At 42.7% G+C, this 22,234-nt stretch overlaps 1 protein-coding gene across 1 annotated transcript; it reads left to right on the top strand.

The window, feature by feature from the left end:
• The first annotated feature begins 9,276 nt into the window (after window positions 1–9,276).
• Window positions 9,277–21,934, top strand: LOC115387586 (alpha-2,8-sialyltransferase 8F-like). Its single transcript, XM_030090361.1, has 8 exons — window positions 9,277–9,474; window positions 10,090–10,176; window positions 10,448–10,477; window positions 10,587–10,661; window positions 12,342–12,489; window positions 16,721–16,833; window positions 16,932–17,024; window positions 21,003–21,934. The coding sequence occupies exons 1-8, from the start codon at window positions 9,323–9,325 to the stop codon at window positions 21,520–21,522; spliced, it is 1,218 nt and encodes a 405-aa protein (XP_029946221.1). The 5' UTR covers window positions 9,277–9,322; the 3' UTR covers window positions 21,523–21,934.
• The last annotated feature ends 300 nt before the right edge of the window (window positions 21,935–22,234 follow it).

The raw sequence follows: 22,234 nt of genomic DNA, 5'->3' as shown, positions 1-22,234 counted from the left end.
TGGTCGGCTTTCATTTCTCCTGACATTCTGGGATCACTGATGATCTTAGCATACTGTTTATAATTTCCATGTTCACGTGACTGCTCAGTACGCTTTGGTCCACCCCCTGTCCACGAGGGTCTACGACGTGGATCCCTCCCTCCATGGTTGACCACCTGCAGCCCAATTTTTGGGACTGCATGCGTTGATCGCACATGCGCCAGAGCCTGAGAGCGCTGGTTAAACTGTACATGTGCATGCGTGCAGCTTGTTTGTCAACAGCGATGTGTGGAGTGGCCATTCATTTTATGGCTGTAGCGCTACAGCTGAGGTTTCTATGACCTGGACCTGCTAATCATGGTCCACAGTCATGTTTTTGGGGGTCAACAGCTTCTCAGAAAGCGCTTGCTGGTCTCTGAAAGCTGTGCTCAAACTGAGTCTGAATGCTCTGTCCAATCAGAACTCTTCTCAACCCTCAGATGTTAGACAGAACTGAATAAAGGTGATTAAACATGTTTTCCATGTAAAACTCAATTCAGAAGTACTACGTGAACGCAAAGGAGAATCTTTTCATTCTGAATGATTTATTTCTGAATAATTAATTTCGAATGAGAAAACATCATGCAACCTTGGCCAATGAAAGACACAGCAGAGAGAAAACTTGTCTGGAATGGAAGATAAACTGTGACTACAGAGGTTTGAACTCACTTCTTTAGAGGAAGAGAAATTTGAGTAAAACCAGACAGGCAAGTGGTGGAGGAGGGTGAGGAGGAGGAGGAGAGGGCTTCCAGTAAATTGAAGAAAGGAAGAGGCTGAACGCTCGTCAGAGAGTGTGACGTACTGTCAGGGAAATCAGTTTGAGGAGGGCGGTGGAGTGTATGAGAAGGGAGATACCAGATATTGAGAGTCAGTGTTGTCAAGAGGAGACAGAAAGTCATGACACTACAGACCCAAAAGCTGGTCCTCTCTCTGGCCATCGTCTTCATTTTGGGGCGAGTGGAATGTTTAGTTCATCACGTAGCACAGTGACACAGGTTGCATGTCAGCAGTCAGTGTGCCTGTTGTTGCACTACTTTAAAACCTGCTCATCCCTATCGATGTTACGCTGTGTGAGTCACATGATGGTCACACCAATCCGGCACTGATCGGCTGTCTAATCCGACTGCACCAGGATCTTCATTCAGCACACCTGTGAGGTGGATGGATTATGGCGGCATGGCAGAAGTCCTCACTAATAAAGATTTAGACAAATATGTGAACAATACTTGAAAGAAATAAGTCATTTGTGTACATAGAAAAAGTATTTGATCTTTGAGTTCAGCTCATGAAACGTGGGACCAAAATAAAAGTGCCAGGCTTATATTTTTGTTGAGTGTCAGTTTATATGTGACAAAAGTGCTTTAGCGATAGTCCGATAAGGTTCATTAGGCCTTTTTTTTGTATTCATGGTTTGGATTCATATACACAGGCCAGAGGTTATTTTGCCTACCTTGACTTGTTTCGGCTGCCAAGCTGCAGCCTTCCTCAGAAGTGTCACGTGATGTTGTCTGGTCGGCTGATTTATACAGGTTTTGGCGCCAGCTTCCTACGTCGAATCCTACAAATCCTACGTCGGGGAGACTGGCAGAGCCTTCAACATCAGGACAAAAGAACATCGCACTGAATGCGAAAAAGAAACATCTAAAGCGTGCACACGCTCCTCCAAACGACAGGCAGAGCAGGAACAGCTAAAGTCTGCCATTTCCGAACACTGCAAGAGGGAAAACCACCTCATGGACTGGGATCATGCCCAGATCATCGGCACGGAAAGCAACAAGTACCACTGCTGGATCAGGGAGGCCATCGAGATCCGGAAACGCGCCCCCCAGACTGTGAACCGGGCAGAGGGGGCGTATCAACTTTCCCATACCTGGGACACAGTACTGAAGAAGTCGGACTGCAGATGGCGCTGTCATCCTACTGCACCCAGTAGGAAGCTGGCGCCAAAACCTGTATAAATCAGCCGACCAGACAACATCACGTGACACTTCTGAGTTATCACTAAGTCACTATCACTAGTTTATCACTAATCACTAATAGTTTATTTTATCTGCCTGTCACTAATCTGATCAGTTCCATGATGCCCCAGTGTGGAATCTCACCGACAACCTCCTCTCAAGAGAAGTGCCCCAGTGTCTTCAGAGCTGTTTAACAACTGCAGGTGAGAGCAAACATGATCATCACAGCCTCCCGCACTTATCAAAGTCAATTCTTTGAGAACTTACAAGAACAGACATTAACCATGTGTGTTAATGTGTCTGTTAAACACAGAAATCATCGCCAACATAACAAAACATTATGCTGAGCCCTGGTAGGAGGGAAATCGTCAGAATTTCAGGTGAGAACAATGCTTCAAAGCAATATGAACATCCCATAGGCACATGAACCAGGCTACGACAGCTGCACACATACAGGCAGAACATGCAAACTCCATATAGAAAGACCACCAACTAAACTTAACCCATGTAGTTTTTGATGTAGTCTGTTCTTTTTAATCCACATGCCATTTAAAACATATCATTTAACAATGCAAGATGTTAACATTTCAAAACATTTTTAAAAATTATTAGCCCAAAAAGTCCCATAAATTTTTCATATCAAATATATGTTTCTAGATATTTATGTTTTTGAAGCAATTGACCTGCAGTCAAATATTATGTTTTTTAAAAGAGCAACAGCAGCAAAATTATTATTAAGCATCCATAACATTGTTATATGAAACACATATATTGAGAACATGCATCTCTATTCTTGTCCTGTCAGATCTCAGTGCTGCATTTGAGGTGGAATGTGCGACCGCTCAACACCACCAGAGCTAAGCAGGGAGAATACAGTCACCTGGTGAAGCAGATGCATGACATGGACGAGGAGAGACACTTCTATTTCAGGGTGTCGGCAGCTCGATTCGACGACCTCGTTCAACGGATCACACCGTTCATCCAACCTGTGCAGACACACCGCAGTCCCATCTACATCCAGGAGAGGCTGGCCATCACACTTCGCATTTTAGCTCCTGGGAGCTCTCAGAACATTGTGGCGGCGAGCTATAAAGTGGTACTTTCGACTGTGTGCTCCATTGTCTTCGAAGTGACTGATGCCTTCTGGGGAGCTCTGGAGGATGAGTTTGTCTCCTTCCCATCACTGGCACAGATGGTGGACATCACACGGGATTTCTGGAGACTGTGGAACTTCCCCAACTGTGTTGGTGCTATCAATAGAGAACACGTCACTATCAGAGCACCACCCAGAGCTACAAGTGACTTTTTTAACTATAAAGGCCAGCACTCCATTGTCCTGATGGCTGTGTGTGATGCCAGGTACCGCTTCACTGTGGTGGATATCGGGGCCTACGGCAAGCAGGCTCCTCATGTGTTTGTGCGATACCCAGCTTTGCCCCCTTCACACAAAACTTGTACGTTCTTATTCAGGTATGTTGCCCATTAGTCTCTTGTAAAATATAAATCTATGTGAAGTACAGATAAATAAGTAAAGAAACTAAAAAGGGACGTTGGGGTTCCCCATTGTTACTCTGACATCTGTAAATGACTTATTTACTTTTTATGGCTACAAGCAAGGCCGGTTGCTAGCTAGCAAATATATCAGACTGATGCAGAATTGATCTTAGTTCAGATTACTTTTTTAAATCTTGATTGTAGCAATATTCGCATATTTAATATTTTGATCTCAAACTGACCATTATTCACTATTGTCCAAAGGATTTTAGTGGACAGAGGGAGCCACACTTGCTAAAAAAGCTGAAAAATATTGCCACTCCAAATTAACATGCAACATTATAAAGTATGTTGGTCCATTATTACTTCTCATCCTTACATTATTTTTTCAATATTCATTTAAATTATTTCTCCTAAATTTGTGTAAATATGCACATTCCAATGTAGACCTGATCTGTACAGCACTTTGTTTTGATTTAGGATATAAGTATGAATTAACCCACACGTACCGTTTATACCTTTCTAGATCGGAATCTTTTGATGAAGGTCGGAGACACGGTGAAGGCCTGCGTTGCACTCCATATTTACCTCGCCTGTACAGATGCTGCAAATCCAGCGGCCGCCAGATACATCCCACCAAACTTGCTCAACTCCACAGTTGCTTCTGGCGAGTTGCAGCCTGGAGAGAGGAGAAGACAGCTGAAGGGACTCAGACTCCGAGCATCTCAGGCGGCCTGGGCCACGAGAAAGGATTTTCTCGAGTTTTTCCACAAATCGCAGGGCCTCCAGTTGTTTGTCCAAGCCGATAACTGAAAGCCAGACTTACAAATGAATTTCCCGACGCCCCTGTTGGAAAAAAAAAAAATAATAATAATAATAATTTATAGATTTGTTTACTTTTTCTCAGTCAAGCAGTGCAAAGCGAAATGAAGGAGTCTAAGAAATGGCTATGTAAAAATCAGACAACACATTTCCAGATCACCAAGTGGGGCAGAAGCTGGCTCTGTGAAGGAGCACAAATATCAAAAAAATTATGTAATTTTTAATCCCTTGCATCCAGTCCAGAAGGGATGAAAATTACATTGAATATGTAGTTAAGTATGTGTATTATCTTGAAATCATTTATCAATATATTTATTTGTTTTCCAGTTCTCGAATTAATCTAGATGTCATGCCACATACACAGACAGAGAAGAGAGGCTGGCATCTCTGGTGAACACCGAAGGAAGCAGGGAATGCTCAACTCCAATCCCTGCTTCCTCTGTATCCCTCTCCTCATCTGCTGCTGAAAGGCCTTCATGTTCCCGAAGCCCAAGAGAGCGGGGTGCAGCAATGCAAACAACCTGGGCTGAAACAGCAACAGCAGCAGCAGCAGCAACACTGACGGCTCCAGCTGCGACCGCAAGAAGACGGGCCCCATGACAGTCCGGCCTTGGAGACAGACTCTTGACAATGCTGCAGGAGCAGCACTGACAATACGACCCTGAAAGTGAGGCAGATGCTGAATAGGCTGGACAGGGCTGCCAGACAAAAGGCCAAAATTACAATTTTGAACACATTGTACTCTCTGGAGCACAGACAACGGAAGCAGCACACTGTTCTTTTATTTTAGAGTGCTGTTAGTCTTTGCTATTGTGTTTTTATTTATTGATTTTAGAAGTACGTACTTAACAAAAACAACACCAGACATTGTGATTGTATTTTCATGTAAGATTGAGATTTGTATTTTTTGCCTATTTTTTTGGCACATTTGTTCAGAGTTTAATAATGGAACTGTTACATTTATGCTACATTTATTTATGATATCGTCATTTAATGCAATAACATTAGAAATGCTTTATTTAAGGGAAAACTGCATTTGTCAAAGCTGGTCCCATTCTTTCATAACCATAGAAAAGTAGGGACATATAAAATACATCAACAAGATGCTACACCCCAGTCTAGGATCTGGTTGAGACATAATATAAAAGGGACTCTCCCCCTTCCCCGCTCCCAAGGAAACCAGGGCCACAACCATTACGGTCCACAATGTCAGCATTTATTTTCACTGCGACAATAACAGAAATCTTCAAGGTGAGCAGGAGAGAAGTTTTACAAAAAGGAACCAACACTGCTAGAAAAAAAGCTGCAAGCAGTGATGAACTAGTCCTTGCACACACACTTCCACAGACATGCATACTGACCGACACACCTTTTGATAAAAATGTCAACAAATTTGATATGGATACAATCAGCCTTCTTACAATGCTACATCTGTGTGTAATGTTACACCAGGTGACACTGACTGTGATTAGATGGATGCCTTGATCAAATCCATATTCCGATAACCATTCCAACCATAGATTGTAAACAAATGGATAGACGTTTTTTGACGTCACCCATTGCGTTCCCAACCGCCATCCTGAAGACTTCAGTGAGTCCAGCAGGACGTCTCCACATTGATTATTTGAAACCGGATGTAAATGTGATTGGTCCAGCCCGTCATGTGAGTGCATCATGTGGACAGAGGAGGCGCTGTGATAGGGCGATTTATACTGAACTTCAACTCATAAAATAAAATCAACTGATGATTTATGTGAAAATCAGAGTCTGGTGAAGCCAACACGGTTATAAAAACTAGTGATAGAGGCCAAAACATGTTCTGAAACCACGCGCTTTATATGTTTGTTTGCACTCGGAAAATCGCCATTTTTGAATGGGTTCCAATGAGACCGGGGCTCTTTTTGAAACCAGCATCATCGCCCCCTGCTGGAATTTCTCCGGAATTAACCGTTTTTTTGCACTTCCGCATTATCTTCATGTTTTATGAGCGGAGGTTGGCGCTTGATTACAACATGTAAAGTTTGAAGCAAATTGGTGCGGGCACATGAAAGTTAAACAGCACTTCCTAATTAACGGTGAACAGAAAACACCAGTGAGGTCTCCATGGCCACATTTTTAACATTTAGTGTGTTAGAAGGTTCATCAGCAAGGCCTGCTGGTATATAGTGGTCAAATTTGAGGTCTGTAGGAGCAATCGCCATTGAAAAGACTGGGGCGCTGCAGGCTGGAATTCGTATAATAGTTATTATTATTATTTTCTAACATTATTACAAGCCTAGTAGTGTATGCAATAAATGCTGTGCAAAAATAAAAACACTATTTAACGTAATTTATCTTTTATTACCCATTTATTAGTAAGGGTTTTATTTTGGTAGGGAGTCCATTTGACCCGTGACGGTCAGGGGTCACGTGGTTCCGTTTTTTGGTTTTGAGACCTGAAACGAAAAAATTAAAAATTGAATCCAAAAAACAAAATTCGGCCGTAATTTGCTTGTGTTTGTTTCATTTTTGGTTTTGAATTGAGAAAGAAAAAAACGTTTTTTCGTTTTTGTTCGAAAACGAAAAAAGGAAAATTGAGCCGTTTTTTCCTTTTTCGTTTGTTGGTTTGGTCAGAAAAACAGATTATACTTTTGGCCCCTGACCAGTAGTCATCTGTGAGTGAGTCTCCCAGCTCACCTGACACAACGTTCTCAGCAGTATTTAGCCGGAAGTTGTTGAATGCGTAAAAGAAATCAAAGAATGTTATTTTCTCCATGCAGCCATCACGTTCCAGATGTGAGGAAGATAATAAAGACTGACTTCTTGACCTTTAATTGATTTACCCTTTCAAAATATTCAGTGTTTTACCTTTCTTGAAACTCTTGCATTGTGGTACTTCATGGATTACCAGTTAACACTAGATATTGATAATGTCCAATGAAACCAGCATGGTCCTCATAACAAAGGATTTTGCCAAGTTTGTGCATGTGTATGGGTAATGTCTGACTAAACACAGTGTCCTCATAAGTCACCTCTGTGACTGGAAACGCCATGTGAAGTTATTATTTCACAACACTGGATAGCAATGTTGTAATCCTAAGTAGACTGAAATGTTCCTAATTTCCTCTGGAGTAGTTTTCTGGTCCCCATGTATCTCTAGGACAAAAGGAAAGCTGAGTCCCTACAAACCCTGTTTGATCTGGTTTCCAAAAAATGTCCCTATAAACTGCCCAAACCAGTATAAGTGTGTGTGTATATGTTGGTGTCTATGCTTAAAGGTGCATTAAGGAGTTTGCACATTTCATGCGAAACAACGGCCCCTGCAGGCCTTGGGCGTAACTGCAGCTTAGTGAAACACTCGTGCCTGTGGCTTCTGTGCTGGAGTTGTGGCAGTGCTAGAAGCCGGTCTTTTCTTACTTTCTGGAAGATCCATCCTGAATACTGCTCAGTTGTTGCTGCTAAGCATCTGGCAGAGTAATGGTGAACAAAACAAAACCTAAGGATATCAGGCCAGCGGGAGCGCGCATTATGTCACATCATCTCAAATTCTCCCCAAAAAAAATTCTCGTGCCGGACCGGCACTGCGACTTTCAAGTGACAATTTAGTGCTGTTAGAGGTACTTACAATGAATATATCAGGGCACATTATACACATCATTGAATATTTGTAACATATTTATTAGGGATGTCCCGATCAGGTTTTTTTTCCACCGAGTCCGAGTCTGAGTCCTATCATTTTGAGTATCTGCCGATTCCAAGTCCTGATCCGATTCTTTTCTAATATAGTAAAATATGTACATTATCTATAAAAAAAAAAAATAAAAAACTTATGAAAAGTTCCCTTTTTTATTTTCTTAAAGTTAATTCAAAACAACACTTAGAACAGTGCATTTCTGTGACTAAAAATAACAATCAGAAAATAAGTACATTTTCTCTGTAATTGCATCTTTCTGTAGCACGGAAAACCTAAGTACATCTCATTTAACCCATTAAAGCCAGGCATGCATTACCGCTGAAACATGCTTCAGTGTGCAGCAGTGGCCAGAAACATTCAATACAAAGTTACGAGGCAGTGCAGCAACACGATCTGTACCCAGAAACAGGATCAGTTATGCATATGCGGGAGTTTGATGCATTTCATTGCCCAAGAAACAGCTGATTAGCGCAAAGAAGAAGAAAAAAAGACCCGGCGTCAATGGTAGAACTGTGCAACAGCGCTTCCGGGTTTAATGATAGAATTGCGCAACAACGCCACTACCGTAAATGCATCCCGGCTTCAATGGGTTAAAAAGGAAATTAAAGAAAAAAATAAACATATGTGTCCAACTGAGTCCAAATCGGGAGAAAACTTCCGATCCCTAGCGAGTCCGTAATCACGTGATCGGGGCCGATTTCCGATCACGTGATCGGATCGGGACATCCCTAATATTTATGGTGGAAAATACGTTTTTTTAAAGTTGAAAAACTCCTTTATGCACCGTTAAGAATGACCTTTGATCAGGGTTGTTCTTCATTAGGGTGTGTAAGACTGTCATGTCACGCTGATATATTCGAGGATGGCCACCCGAAACAAGAGTTGAACTTGAGTCAAGAATTGAATTAAGTTGACTGAACATGTTTTCCATTTAAACATCAATTCGGAATTATTATTCCCATGAACAGGAGATTATTTTAATTCTGAATTATTTAATTAATATCTAATTAATAAATATCATACAGTGAGGATGATGATTGGTCTAAAAAGACACTAGAAGGAGTGAAGCAGTATGTGGTGCAACAAGGTGTCAGCTTCCACTTCAGCAGATGCCTCTTCAGCTCAACGGTGGAGGTAAACAGCAGAGCAAGACTTGTCCTGACAGGAAGATAAACTGTGACTAAGGAGGCTTGAACTCACTTACATAGAGGGAGAGGAGGAGAAACTTCGAGGAAGAGGAGGAGGAAGAGAAGGGTTTACAGGAAACTGAAGAAAGGGAAGAGGCAAGGATTCACACCCTTGAATGAGTGTGAGTTACTGCCAGAGAAGGCAGTTAAAGGAGGAGGTGGTGGAGTGCATGAGAAAGCAGACAGCAGATAATGAGGCAGTGTTAGAAAGACGGGACAAAGACATGAAGGTACAGATCCGAAAGCTGCTCCTCTCTCTGGCCGTCGTCTTCATCTTGGGAAGTCTGCTGTCCAGTTTTACTTGGCACAAGATCAACAAGCAGTAAGTATATTACCACACACACACACACACACACACACATACACATACATACACACAAACACACACACGCACACGCCTGAGAAAGTTCTGAATTCTGAGCACTGAAAGCTGTGTATTTGTAGCCTGTTTTCATACTTGTCTAAACCACATCATTTTTGACAAAAACCACAAGTTGTAGAAGAAATATCAACATCAATATGAATCTTTTGCTTCATTGACTTGGTGATTATTGCCTGGAATACTGTCATGTCAGCTCTGACACACCGTAAACAGACACATTGAGCAAACAGTTATTTAATGATTCTCAATCAGTGACTGAGATAACTTCTTTCCGTGGTGTGACTCATGCTTTCTTTCAGTTTAATTTGTAAATATCAAAGTAGAACAGTCTATTTTTTTAGACAAAATCTTTTTTTTTTTCAGACAAAGTGAAACATGAGAGGATGTTCAAACTGAGGAGGAACAAATCTCCCAACACACACCTCAAACTGAATCACTTGTAACTACAAAAACTGCAGCATGTCATCCCACAGATAACACATATCATAACACCATAACTATCTGATGGCCGTTCATTCATATTAAGTGTCTGTTTTTTTTGTCTGTTTTTTTTAGTGATTCGTGGCACCATCAAAGAAAGGAAGTGGAACCGACAACGGTCAATGAAAGCACTGAGAGACCTGAGGCTCCTGCAGACATGTGGTAAAGGTTTTCACTGTCCTTATTCTTTTACACCCTCAGTTTAATGTGCAATGTCTTCAAATATAATGTCACATTTTTATAGTTAGAATGAATCATTACTGCAGATATATGAATGCATCACAGGATTAATTCTCTTTCTGAAACCTGTAATGTGTTTTGCTTTAATACTAAGGTGGAAATAACAAATTAGAAACATTCATATCAGTCATTATCACTGAACAGTTTATTTTATTTGCCTTTCACTACTCTGATCTGTTCCATGATGCCACAGCGTGGAGTCTTACAGTTGTACCAACTGCAGGTGAGAGCAAGCATGATCATCACAGCCTAACTTATTTATCAAACTAAATCCTGTGAGAACCTCGGAGATTATAAACCTGACTGTGTCTGTTAATGTGTCTGTTAAACAGGGAAATCATCACCAGCATAGCAAAATGTTATGCCGAACCCTGGAAGAGGCAGAAGAGAAATTATGAGAAGTTCAGGTGAGACCGCCTCAAATACGCACATTAACCAGACTGCTGAAAAATGTTACAACATGAAGTTCATTCTGGAGCCTGAGACACGCAATCAAACACATTTCACTTTTACACACAGCATTAATCCAACGGATCTTCTGTCATTCTGGTTTCGTGATGCTGGTCTATCATGTGCTGTGTGTTGAGAAATGAGTCTCTGGTTATTCAGTTTCTTAACCACAACGACACTGAACAAAAATATTAATGTTACACTTTTGTTTTTGCTCCCGTGTTTCATGAGCTGAATTGAAGGATTAAATACTTTTTCTATGTCCATAAAAGACCTATTTCTCTCAAATATTGTTCAGAGATGTGTCTAAACCTTTATGTGCAATGCCGAGACAATCCCTCCACCTCACAGCTGTTGTAGCTCAAGATCCTGATTTGACAGCAGAACTATTGCACAAGCGTGCCTTTGTTTGACCGCAATAAAAAGGCACTAAAATGTGCAGTTTCATCACGGCTCCACGTCAGTGGTGTCACAAACTTTGAGGGCGCGTGCAATTAGCATGCTGACTGCAGGAATGTCCACCAGAGCGGTTGTCCATGAATTAAACATTCATTTCTTTACTATAAGCCAGTTGTGAAGGACTCTAAAACTATCAAATGTGTGTGTAACTCACGTGTCAAAGAAACTATATATTACATGTTTCACAATATGATTGTGTGCCCATGAAATGTTTTTCAAAAAAGGGTACAGGAAAAATTTGGATTGAACACACGACCATGTCACATAGTGAAAATGGATTGTTGACTCTAAAGGGCCATAAATCCTGATAACAGACATAAATAATAAATATTACATTAAATTGTAATGTAATGTAATAATGTATTTAATAAACATTAAATATTAGTGAACACTGGGTAATGTAATTTTTTTTTTTTTTTTTTTTTTTTTAGGAGGGACTTAGATAGCCCCCAACTGTAGGAATTCTGGGAGGGTTTCAATATGTGATCACAGAATATGCAGCAAACACAGAATCAGTCTCATCTGCATCTTTAGTGTGTGTTTTCTCACCACATCACCTTTGCACAATGTTGAATCTCATCTGTGGCAGTTTCAGAGTTTTAAAGGTGTAAATATTATTTCACATAATATACCTACCTCCTCGGAGAGTGCCGCGCAGGTTGCCAGATTTGGGGAGATGAGGTGAGTTCAGACCGTTTAGAGGGGATTTGTCTGGCTAGCTCTGGAGCTCACAAATGATTGGAACCCGGAAATAGTGATGGCTAGCCCCGCCCACCAAAGTTGTTGTGGACGTAACTCTGTTTAAAAAAAAAAAAAAGTAACATGACCAGGAAATTGACGTGTCTTTGATGACAGATGAAAAATAGGAATGATGTTAATGATTTATATCTTTTTTTTTTTTAATTACTGCACCTTTAAAACATAACTGACCATTTGGGTTTGTATATTTTGCATACATTTGAAGAGAAGTCAGCCGTAGGAACTTACATCCATGGTCTAAATATAACATCATTTATAAGTTCATGTGAGTTTCAAGTAAAACAGACTGAAAGCCACAAGACCTTTAAATACCCCTGTGTTTTCTGTAGAAGTTGAGAAGATTTGCTTAATGTAACATGGAAACAGCACACCTTCATGATAAATGCCTGTGTTCAATTCATCTCTGTGTTTGTATCCAGCTCTCAGCTGAACAGTAACTGCCACGGGGCTGAAAATGCCATTGTCACCCAGAACAACACTCCAGTGGGGTCGCAGATTGTTTATGTCGGGAACTCAAAAAAGAAGACCATTGAAGTGACAACAGATCTGTTCAGTACCTTTCCAAAGGTAAGACGTCTTTCACTCAGCCGTCATGTAACAGCTTTGCTTTCACATCAAGACTCTGACCGTGCAGCAGGGCTCATTTTAGGAAGTGCTGTTGTGGAATTTTGTGAGAGAAAAAAAAAAAAGGGGAGTCAAGGTTTCCACACTGCACAAGGAGGTTTTATTTTAGGACTGCAAAGAATACTGACTAGTCAGCTGAGTGAGAGTAAGGCTAAGGCAGAACTCAAACCACCTCTCCCATGGTTTCAGTCAACACTGTGTGCATTAACAATCGTCAATCGACAATCGTCACCAGAATAGCATCTGTTATTCAGATCAGAGTGTATGACTCCTCTCAACCTCTTTCAATGTCAGAGCAGTGTGGCCTTTCCACAGCACCTCAGGAAGTCAAAACACACTGAAGTCAAAATATCCCATAATCCCTCCTGTTGTTAAGAGATACAGACAAAATCAACTTGAATTTCAACAGTAATTTGTTCTTAAAGTTTGGCACTTGGAAACTATTTCACTGAGATGATCAGCGTCACACCCCGTGGTCAAAGCCGCAGTGATGTGGGGGAAATACTGGCCCGCAATGAATTCAGCCTGCAGCCTCTGATTCAGTTCCATCAGGACTGCGAAGCCCTGTTGACCCTCTGATAGTCGTCCTTTGGAGATAGTAGAGGCGCCATCATATGAAAATAGGGATCAATAGCTTTAGTAACTCTAATCTTTTGTGTGTGTGTGTGTGTGTGTGTGTGTGTGTGTGTGTGTGTGTGTGTTGGTACCTATGTATAAGAAGGACATTTGGGCATTGACACCACAGTACATGTTTTGCATTGGCAGGACAGGCACCTATACAGGATTTAGACAAAACAACACTCAAGAGAGAAGGACAAGGCACCTGAGCATCTTATTTTCATACTCAAATCCAGCTGTGATTGGTGCACCTTCATCTCCATTCTCATATTCGCTCGCAGTCTCTCACCAGGCTGTGTGTGATACTGCTTCCTCTGTGGTTGTTTGTGTTCAGCTGTCCTTGGCTTGAACTTTAAATTTAAACAAACCAAGAGATATGAAATAAATCCTAATTTCAACAATAATACTAGAATTTGGCACTCAGAGAGCGCAGACCTCCGCCACAGCGATCGGTGATTGGAGCGGAGCGCTGCGGGGCGTGGAGCGGTGCGGCGTGCAGCGCAAGGAGCGGCACGGTGCCTGCATGAGGTGTTGGACCGGGGGGGGGTGGGGAGGCGTGGAGCAGTGCGGAGCGGTGCGGTGCCTGCATGCTGTGTCGGGAGCCATGAGTGGGGTGCTGGATGGGCCCCCCCCCCCCCACCTTTAATTCTGCCCCCCCCCAACCCTGGGCCCTGGACAACAGACCTGTTTCCCCCCACTGTCGGCGGGCCTGCCCAACTATGTCAAAGACTGCCCTATCTCTCAATGATAAAGAATCCTTTAAAAAATTCCTGGATCCAGACAGTGATCCAGATTATCACCAAAATTTAATGGATTCTAAGTTAGCCCAAGACCCACCTTTCCACAAAGTTTCATTGCAATCCGTCCATAACTTTTTCCGTAATGTTGCTAACAAACCAACCAACAAACCAACCAACAAAGAAAAACAAACCGACATGATTACATAACCTGCATGGCGGAGGTAATATCTAACTGTAGGAGACAGTGTTGAGTCGCATTTTGTAGTAACGGTGCATTTTGTAATAAATGCCCAAAATGTAATAATTTTGTTGTTTAATTTTGTAACTAGAAATTGGCACTCAGAGAGCGCAGACCTCCGCCACAGCGCAAATCAGTCACCAACAAAAATAAGAACACCATATATAATTAAACATTGTGATCGGGGGTGTGATCGGAGCGGAGTACTGCTGCGGCGTGCGGTGTCTCTCTCAGTCGCCCTGTCGCCCTCTCTCCCTGTGTGTGTGTGTGTGTGTGTGTGTGTGTTTATCTGAAAAGGAAAACCGAAAAGCAACATAATTTATGATATTTTACTTCATTTTAATTTGAAAATTGACCGGATTCTCTCGTATTTTCCGTTCCCGACTGCCTGTGTGGTGCGATCTGCTCTGTCCAGCTTTACAACTGGCGGTCCACGGCGCGCAGCTCGCAGAGAAAATACAGAGGAGCAGAGCGGCCGCGGTCCACGGCGCGAGCCGCTACGCACGCGGCGGTCCCCCGCGCCTCCTGTATGAACTGTCAGATAGGTTAAAATGGGGGGGCCGATCTGACAGTCGGTGCGCGGTGCTTCCCACTTCCGCGTCGGAAGCGGGACGTCCTGTGTGAACCAGGCGTTTGTCCCCCCCCCCTGTCGGCGGGCCTGTCCAACCATGTGAAAGACTCCCTATCTCTCAATGATAAAGAATCCTTTAAAAAATTCCTGGATCCAGACAGTGATCCGGATCATCACCAAAATTTAATCAATTCTAAGTCAGCCCAAGACCCACCTTTCCACAAAGTTTCATTGCAATCCGTCCATTACTTTTTCCGGGATCTTGCTAACAAACCAACCAACCAACAAACCTACAAACCGACATGATTACATAACCTCCTGGCGGAGGTAATAAAGCTGCATTTTGCAATAAATTGCCGCATTTTGTAATCAATTTTGCCGCATTATGTAATAAATTATTACATTTTGAGAAGGTGCTGTTTCCCCAAAGAGGTGACATTCCATGTCCCTAGAGCCAGTCCCTGTGTCCAGGGATCGGGTTACCAGGCACCCTGCCGTTGGCTGCCACCCAACCCACATTGCACGCGCTCCCTATGGTTCCCTTGGCGGGTGGTGCTTCTGCCGGAGGGTGGGCCCACATTGCCCCTTCGGGCTGAGCCTGGCCGGGCCTTTGCCCACAGGGCCCGTTGCGAGGCCCGACCCCAGGCCTGGCTCCAGGGGGGGACCCTAGCTGCGCCATACCGGGCAACGTCACGGTCCTTGATTTAACGTTTCTCATTGGGGGTTTTAGACCTGCTCTTAGTGTGGCCCGTCACCCAGGACCAGTTTGCTATGGGAGACCGTACCAGGGGCATAAAGCCCCCAACAACACAGCTCCTGGGATCACACTGGCACTCACACTCCCCCACCACTTTAAGGCAGCAGATCAGGGTTCATAGTTTCAATAAAGGTAAAATGATACATTGAAAGGGAAACTGGGTTACAGAAGCATGCTTGGTTTATTAGGCTATACTGTAGAAACTATTGCTACTGAGATGCACTTTTTCCCCATAACAGGGCTCAAGGCAGCGCTATGGCTATCTCAAGCTTCCTGTAAACCTTCCAAGTCACTCTTGTCTAAGTTTATTATTTGATGAACAATAAAATAAACAACAAAATACGGCTTAACAAGGGCGTTGCAAATTCTCAATCTTGATCTCTTTATTGGATCACAGCAAGAAATCACAATTGAGCATGGAGACCTGCAGTGTGAACGTAGCTATTGAGGCTGCAGCACACGAGTGTGGGAACACTGGCACAGTGGGAGAAAGTTACACTGGGAACCGTGACACAGTAAGACAGATGGACAAACAACCAGAGCACACAAAGACAACCCATTATAAACCCAAGGCAGAAGGGTGACTCAGTCACACACTCAGGAACAGGAGCAGGACATCAGGGCGGGAAATCAAACACGAGGAGGGATAGTTAGAATACAGCATAAAGCACATGAGATAAAACATTAACCCTACATCCAGTTTGGTAAATGTCAAACAAATAAATGACCCCTGTATGACTGGTGGGGCTGATACTGATGGGTATTTAGCCAAACTGTTCTTCATCCAGACTGGGGGGTCTGAATTCATTTTCATTTCATGGCTGTAGAATTGTCAAAGATGAGCAATAATTTAGAGTATTTTCATCTTGTAAACATCTATTTTTTTGCTTTGTGGAAGTGTTCATTTTCTTTCAATACAATAATGAAGAAGTTTGGGCACTTTTGCATTTCAGTAGACATGTGAAACAGCAGTGATAAGAGGTTTGAGTGAAAAGGTTTTTAAATGTGAAGTAAGACACTTTGCATTTGGACATGTTAAATACTGTATTTAAAGTACAAGATGTCAGTAAAATGGTTAGTTATAGATGTTGACCTCTTGTGGTGAAAAAAAAAATATATAAAAACCTTGATGATTAGAATCATCTCATTAAAACGAACAATGTGGATCATGTTTATACAACCATGCCCACTAACAGAAATTTATGATGTTTTACACACTGTGTAAATGTTGCTAATGTCTTCGATTCCAGGAGCATCCTCTCCCCAATAAGAAATGGGACACTTGCTCCGTGGTGGGGAACGGTGGGATCCTGATCAACAGCAAATGTGGAAAACAAATTGATTCCGCTCAGTTTGTGATCAGGTGAGAGATTTAATGACTGAGGATGGACATCAACTGAACTGAACTACTTTCTCTGAAAAGTTCATGCAAGGATTTGTGGGTCTTCTCTGCTTGTGCAGGTGCAACCTCCCACCTTTGGACAGTGAATTGGAGAAAGACGTTGGTAAGAAGACTGACCTTGTGACAGCAAACCCGAGCATCTTCCAGCTGAAGTGAGTTGGAGAGTGAATCTTTAGCCTCGTTTCCACTGTGCAGCTCGTATCGGTACGGGTCAAGTCCGTAAAAGCGTACCAGGCACAAATCAGAGTTGCGTTTCCATTGTGCAGGGTTACGGTTGTAATGTAGACTGGGTGACAAACAGCCACATTACGATACAGGACATGACATCATTACGCATAGGCAAACACGGAAAAATGGAAACAAACATGGTGGGCATCGTATTCTTTCTTTTTGATTCCTTGCAAAGAAGATACAGGCTGTTTTAAAGGAGGCTCCAGGCAGCAGAAGAGACGCTGCCAAGTAAAGAGTGAAAGCAAGGGACATGATAAGGCAGAGATATCAGACAAGGAGTGGAGGGACTCTGAGGAGCTCTGCTCAGCACCTAATGTTTCAATACTGGAATAAAAATAAATTGAAATTGAGTGAAGCGGTGTTTTGGTCATGGAAATTCAGTAAGAAGATATGAAGTCATGGAAAATCAAAGGTGAAAAAGTGTCTGAACTTTGTTAACACTATATGGATATTATATGAAGTATAGATCTGCTCATTACTCGGTAACATCCATACATTTTTCTAACTGAAAAAATAGTTTGCTCTAAGAGGAGAGTCACAGTTTCAAACTCGCCTTAGAAATTGTGCAGAGACTACATGCTTGTCAGCGTGAGGCCAACTCAAAAGAAGAGTTGGTTGATCACAGGTTTGTTTTATAAGGCTGTATTTACCAACCGTTGTGTGTAAAGATATAAAGATTTAGGATTAGATAAGCGCTGACCTCTTCCCACATGTGAATGACACTGGCACCACATTAGCATTCACTCTTCAACAGCAGTAAAACTAAAGTGTGTGGTTTTTATGAAGGTTTTATGAGCACCGTCCGGTCTGGTTGGTGCTCCAGCCTCCTGGAGCAGAGGGGGAAAGAGATCAGTTAAGCAAGGCACTGTGACCCATACACTGCATTCACCCATTAGACACTGTGGTGGCAGGTAGTTGTGATATTCTTGGACAGTAACATTACAGGACATGTGGGACGTTATTCCCAGGGTTCAGTTGCAGAGTGTAGCCCATCAACTGACTGTTCTGCTCTTCTGTAATGGATTCATTATTACCTGTTGTCATTTGTCCAGCAAGTTTTGTTGCTTCAACAGTTTGCTTCAACAGTACTCTTCATCCATTGTCCTGTACACTGCTGGATATTCATGTCAGTATCCAGTTGGAGCAGCAGTGGCGAATTTATCTATGCGCTTTAACTTGATAGAAAACCAGAATAGATGCTGAAGGCTTTACTGCAATATGTACAAGATGAACAAGGCTACTGCTGACCCCAGAGCTGCTGTGTACTTCATAACACAGCAGGAGAGTCTGGCTTGAGGTGACGTGGATGCCGTCGGTGCTGCACCTCCCGTCAACATCGCTGGGCCCAGAGGAGGAGGACTTCTGGCCCAGCAGCGACTCACGTCCTCCTGCAGCAATGTTAACAAACCACACGTTCATATAAAACCGATAACGCTACACAGAATATGATCTACAGCTGGGTGTAAAGCTAACTAGCTTAGCCGCATGCTAATGCTAACCAGCTAGCGCTCTGCGTGGATGCAAATGTAAAGGCCACCACACACTACAGGATTTTTTCAATCTTCCCCGATTCAGACGCCACACACCAGAAGACAACAGAGGACAGATCGCACCCCGATCTTCCTCTCCTGATCTTCTAGTGTGTGGCGTCGCTCTGGAGCAGAACACACACTAGCAGATTCTTCAGCCAAGAATCGGCTCCTCACTCTTCCAAATCTCGCGTAGTCCAACGTGACTTTGTGCTGTTTCCCTTCATTGCTGTGTTTACGTTCATCTCCACTTTCAATAATAAGCGGAGAACTCATTCATTCCCTCAGTTCATTCATTCACATCGGCATCGCTCCTTCAGTGCAGACCCCCCCCCCCCCCCTGCGCATGGAGCACGGACTGTCAGGACCTTTCCAGAAATTTTGAATGTTCCAGTACAGAGGAGGGAAACATAGTTTCAGATCATTTTCTTATAATTTACCCTCCAAATTTAATAATAATTCAGCTTATTAATCTGTTTGGGGTTTTTTTTTGTTTTTTTTTACTTTTGAGTCCCGCGCGGAGCAGTAGAATAAAGTTATTAGCAGACCCCGTCTCAAATTAAAGCTACTTTTTTAAATCACCAACTATCTTAAATAGTTCTTTATGTCCACAGATTTGATAGTTTACACCAGAATAAAAACACGTTGATCTTGATTAGGTAAGTTTCATTATAGTCCGCTCTGTCTCTGAAGGCACGGAGTCAGAGGAAAGTTTTTTTTATTATTTTTTTTTTTTCTTCCCCATTCTTCCGTGATGGTTAATAACGGAGATTAATTAAAACATTGGGATTATTGCAGGACTGGCGGAGATGCAGATGAATGTATTAGATCAGAGTTTGGGTCTGAATGGAGGGAATACAGTTCATCCAGGAGCAATAGGATTAACAACTCTCTTTCTGCACGGCTGAGTTTAGGAGCTCTGGCTTTTCTGTTTCACTGTCATTTATAGTGAATATATTTCACAGACATATAGAGGGTTTTCCCGACGCGGCATCAGGCACGTCATCGACCCAGAAGTCGCCATCTTGGAGGTACACCGTATCACAACAAAGCACGAGTCCTAAGGAAGATCCAGAGCGTTATCAAGAAAAATGGTAAATTATTGCCGTGTCATTGGTTGTGCCAATAGGTCAGACAGAGAAAAAAATTCAGCCCGATCATCCTGTAGTGTGTGGTGGCCTTAAGACAAAAATCCCAGATTTCAGCTGTGGATGATTTAATGGCAACACTGGTGCAGACCCGGCATCAAGCACCCCCTCATGCAGACTCCCCCGCCCCCTCAGTCAAAGTACAGTATTTCATTAAAAAAATAAAGTTTTCAGTATATTATGTGCTTAAAAAACAACAGCAAACTCCACTGGCTTGGTCAAATCAATATGAAGTGTTGTGCTATTCAAAATTCAAAAAAGAGGAGACTCCAGCTCTACTAAAGGTGAGAGCTGGTCATTTTATCATTTGTTTTGTTACCATTTGTGCTTTTTAGCAATGTGGTTACTGATCATACGTTGTTGGACATGTTGGATCAGCGCCGCTGATCTGCGGATTCTGTTTTTGTGTTGCTCCGTTACGTTTTCTCCACTCCCCCCCCCCCCCCCCCCCCCCCCCCCCCCCCCCCGTCTACACTGGGCTGGCGCGGGACTGCACTGGTGGTTATACAATTCATAGTTTTAAAACTTAGCATTGTTCTCCACCTCAGCCCAGACCGCCTCCTGTGCCTTGACTCACAATGTGGCCCTAAATCCAGCCCATGGCGTCAAACCACCACCGGTTCCTCCTCAGGATCCCACTGAGGCTGTTGTGATCCTTTATTTTTCTGTAATCTCTCCGCAGTTTCTTGCATTTTGCGCAGCGCTGATCGGGGGTCTGAAGCCACGGGAGAGCAGCCACTCCAAAATGACGCAATTTAAAAAAAAAAAAAATTATTTATAACGGTACTGTTCGGCTCCCATTGAACCTCTTCTGCAGTGATAGAGAGTAGCAGCTGCTACTCCTGTTAAGACCAGTGTTCAGTAGACTTTTTGGAAGAAGTTCGGTGGCTGACGGAGTGATTTCTGTCGCCAAACTTTTTGAAAATAGCAAACCTCTAAAACAGCAGCAGTTGTAGCAGACCAGTCAGCAGACAGCAATGCTGAAGTCGCTCCCTATCATACCTGGGAGGATCCAGGACATGGTCCTAGGTATCGTATATGGAGGGGTGGCGGGAAATGGTCACGGGTTGTAACCCTTATTGCAGCACCATGAACAGTGGAAATGCACGCCGACCCAAAACAACCTGACCCGTACCGCAGCTGTGGAAACAAGGCTTTTGTCTTCTCAGTACAACACTTTCAGTAATGTTTCTTCACATCAGCTGCTTTTGTTTTATTGCAGGTTCTCCTCTCTGAACAACTTCCGTCGTCCATTTGTGGAGAGTCTGCGCAACTTCGGCGACGCTATGCTGCTCCTGCCAACCTTCTCCTTTCGCTTGAACACTCAACTATGTCAGCGGGCCATTTATGCTATCAATGACTTTGATAGTCCCATTAGACCCATCTCTTTTAATCCTGAATACATCAGGAATCTGTCCATCTACTGGAACTCCCAGGGCCTGACAGAGCCCCGCCTCAGCACTGGATTTATGATGGTTAGTTTGGCTCTGGAACTTTGCAACAGCGTGGATCTGTATGGATTCTGGCCTTTCAGTTTCCACCCTCAGGACTTCCATCACCTGACGAACCACTACTACGATAACAAACCGCCCCGAAAGCAATATCACGCCATGCCAGCCGAGTTCAACCACCTGCTGAAGCTGCACAGGCAGGGCATCCTCAGGCTTCACCTGGGAGATTGTGAAGCAGAGAAGGATGTGCCTGCAAAAAAGAGACAGAAAAAGCATAGAATGCTTGTCTGACTCCATATTTCAGCAGCCAAGATGTTTGTACTTCAAGTTTTTTTAGCAGTTTTACAGTATATCTATTTATTCACATCAAAATATTAAGCTGGAATCTGGATCTGGATTTTTTTTTCACATGGTGCCTACCTGAGGATCTTGCTTTTTTCAGTGACTGTAATTTGATGAAACTCAATGTATTTTGATAGATATGCCACAGAAGTGCCAAAATTAAGCACTGTCGTCTCTCTGAAGGAAGATGTCTGGTTTGTTTGTGGAGTTATTATGTTTTTCCTGTTTCCATGTTCAGTTTTCTCAGATCCTCTGTTTACCTCCCATGATCCAAAGACATGTGACTCTAGGGTGAATTTTAAATGTGTATCCACACACATCCAGACATTATTTATTTATTAAACGTGATATGAACAATTTGCTAATGGTGTTTTTTTTTTCCTGTATTCCTGTGACAAACAGGTTAATGAAATGTATGAACATCATGAAATACCTTTAGTATTTCATTAACATTCATAGATCAGTACTTCTCTGGGTTTGTACCAAACCAGCCATTGTGCCTTTTAAAAATGCAGCATGTTCTTTAAAGATAAATATTCAGAACTATTTCTAAACAGTGAAATCAATAATTACAAAGTCTTTGTCATTGAAAATGCTCATTTCTTTAGCTTTTTTTTTCATCCACAATGTCAAAGTTTGTCCCTGAATCCCTCCACGGTAG

The sequence above is a fragment of the Salarias fasciatus genome, chromosome 4 (assembly GCF_902148845.1).
Source record: "Salarias fasciatus chromosome 4, fSalaFa1.1, whole genome shotgun sequence".
In the NCBI taxonomy this organism is placed as follows: domain Eukaryota; kingdom Metazoa; phylum Chordata; class Actinopteri; order Blenniiformes; family Blenniidae; genus Salarias; species Salarias fasciatus.
Note: the sequence above shows the minus strand (reverse complement) of the source record. Positions and strands in the feature narration are given on the sequence as shown.

Bases quoted from the DNA above. Each gene is read 5' to 3' on its own strand.
- LOC115387586 (XM_030090361.1), top strand. From the start codon at position 9,323: ATGAGAAAGCAGACAGCAGATAATGAGGCAGTGTTAGAAAGACGGGAC. The intron at 10,662-12,341 runs GTGAGACCGCCT...GTTTGTATCCAG, and splicing joins AGAAATTATGAGAAGTTCAG to CTCTCAGCTGAACAGTAACT. The intron at 16,834-16,931 runs GTGAGAGATTTA...CTGCTTGTGCAG, and splicing joins TCCGCTCAGTTTGTGATCAG to GTGCAACCTCCCACCTTTGG.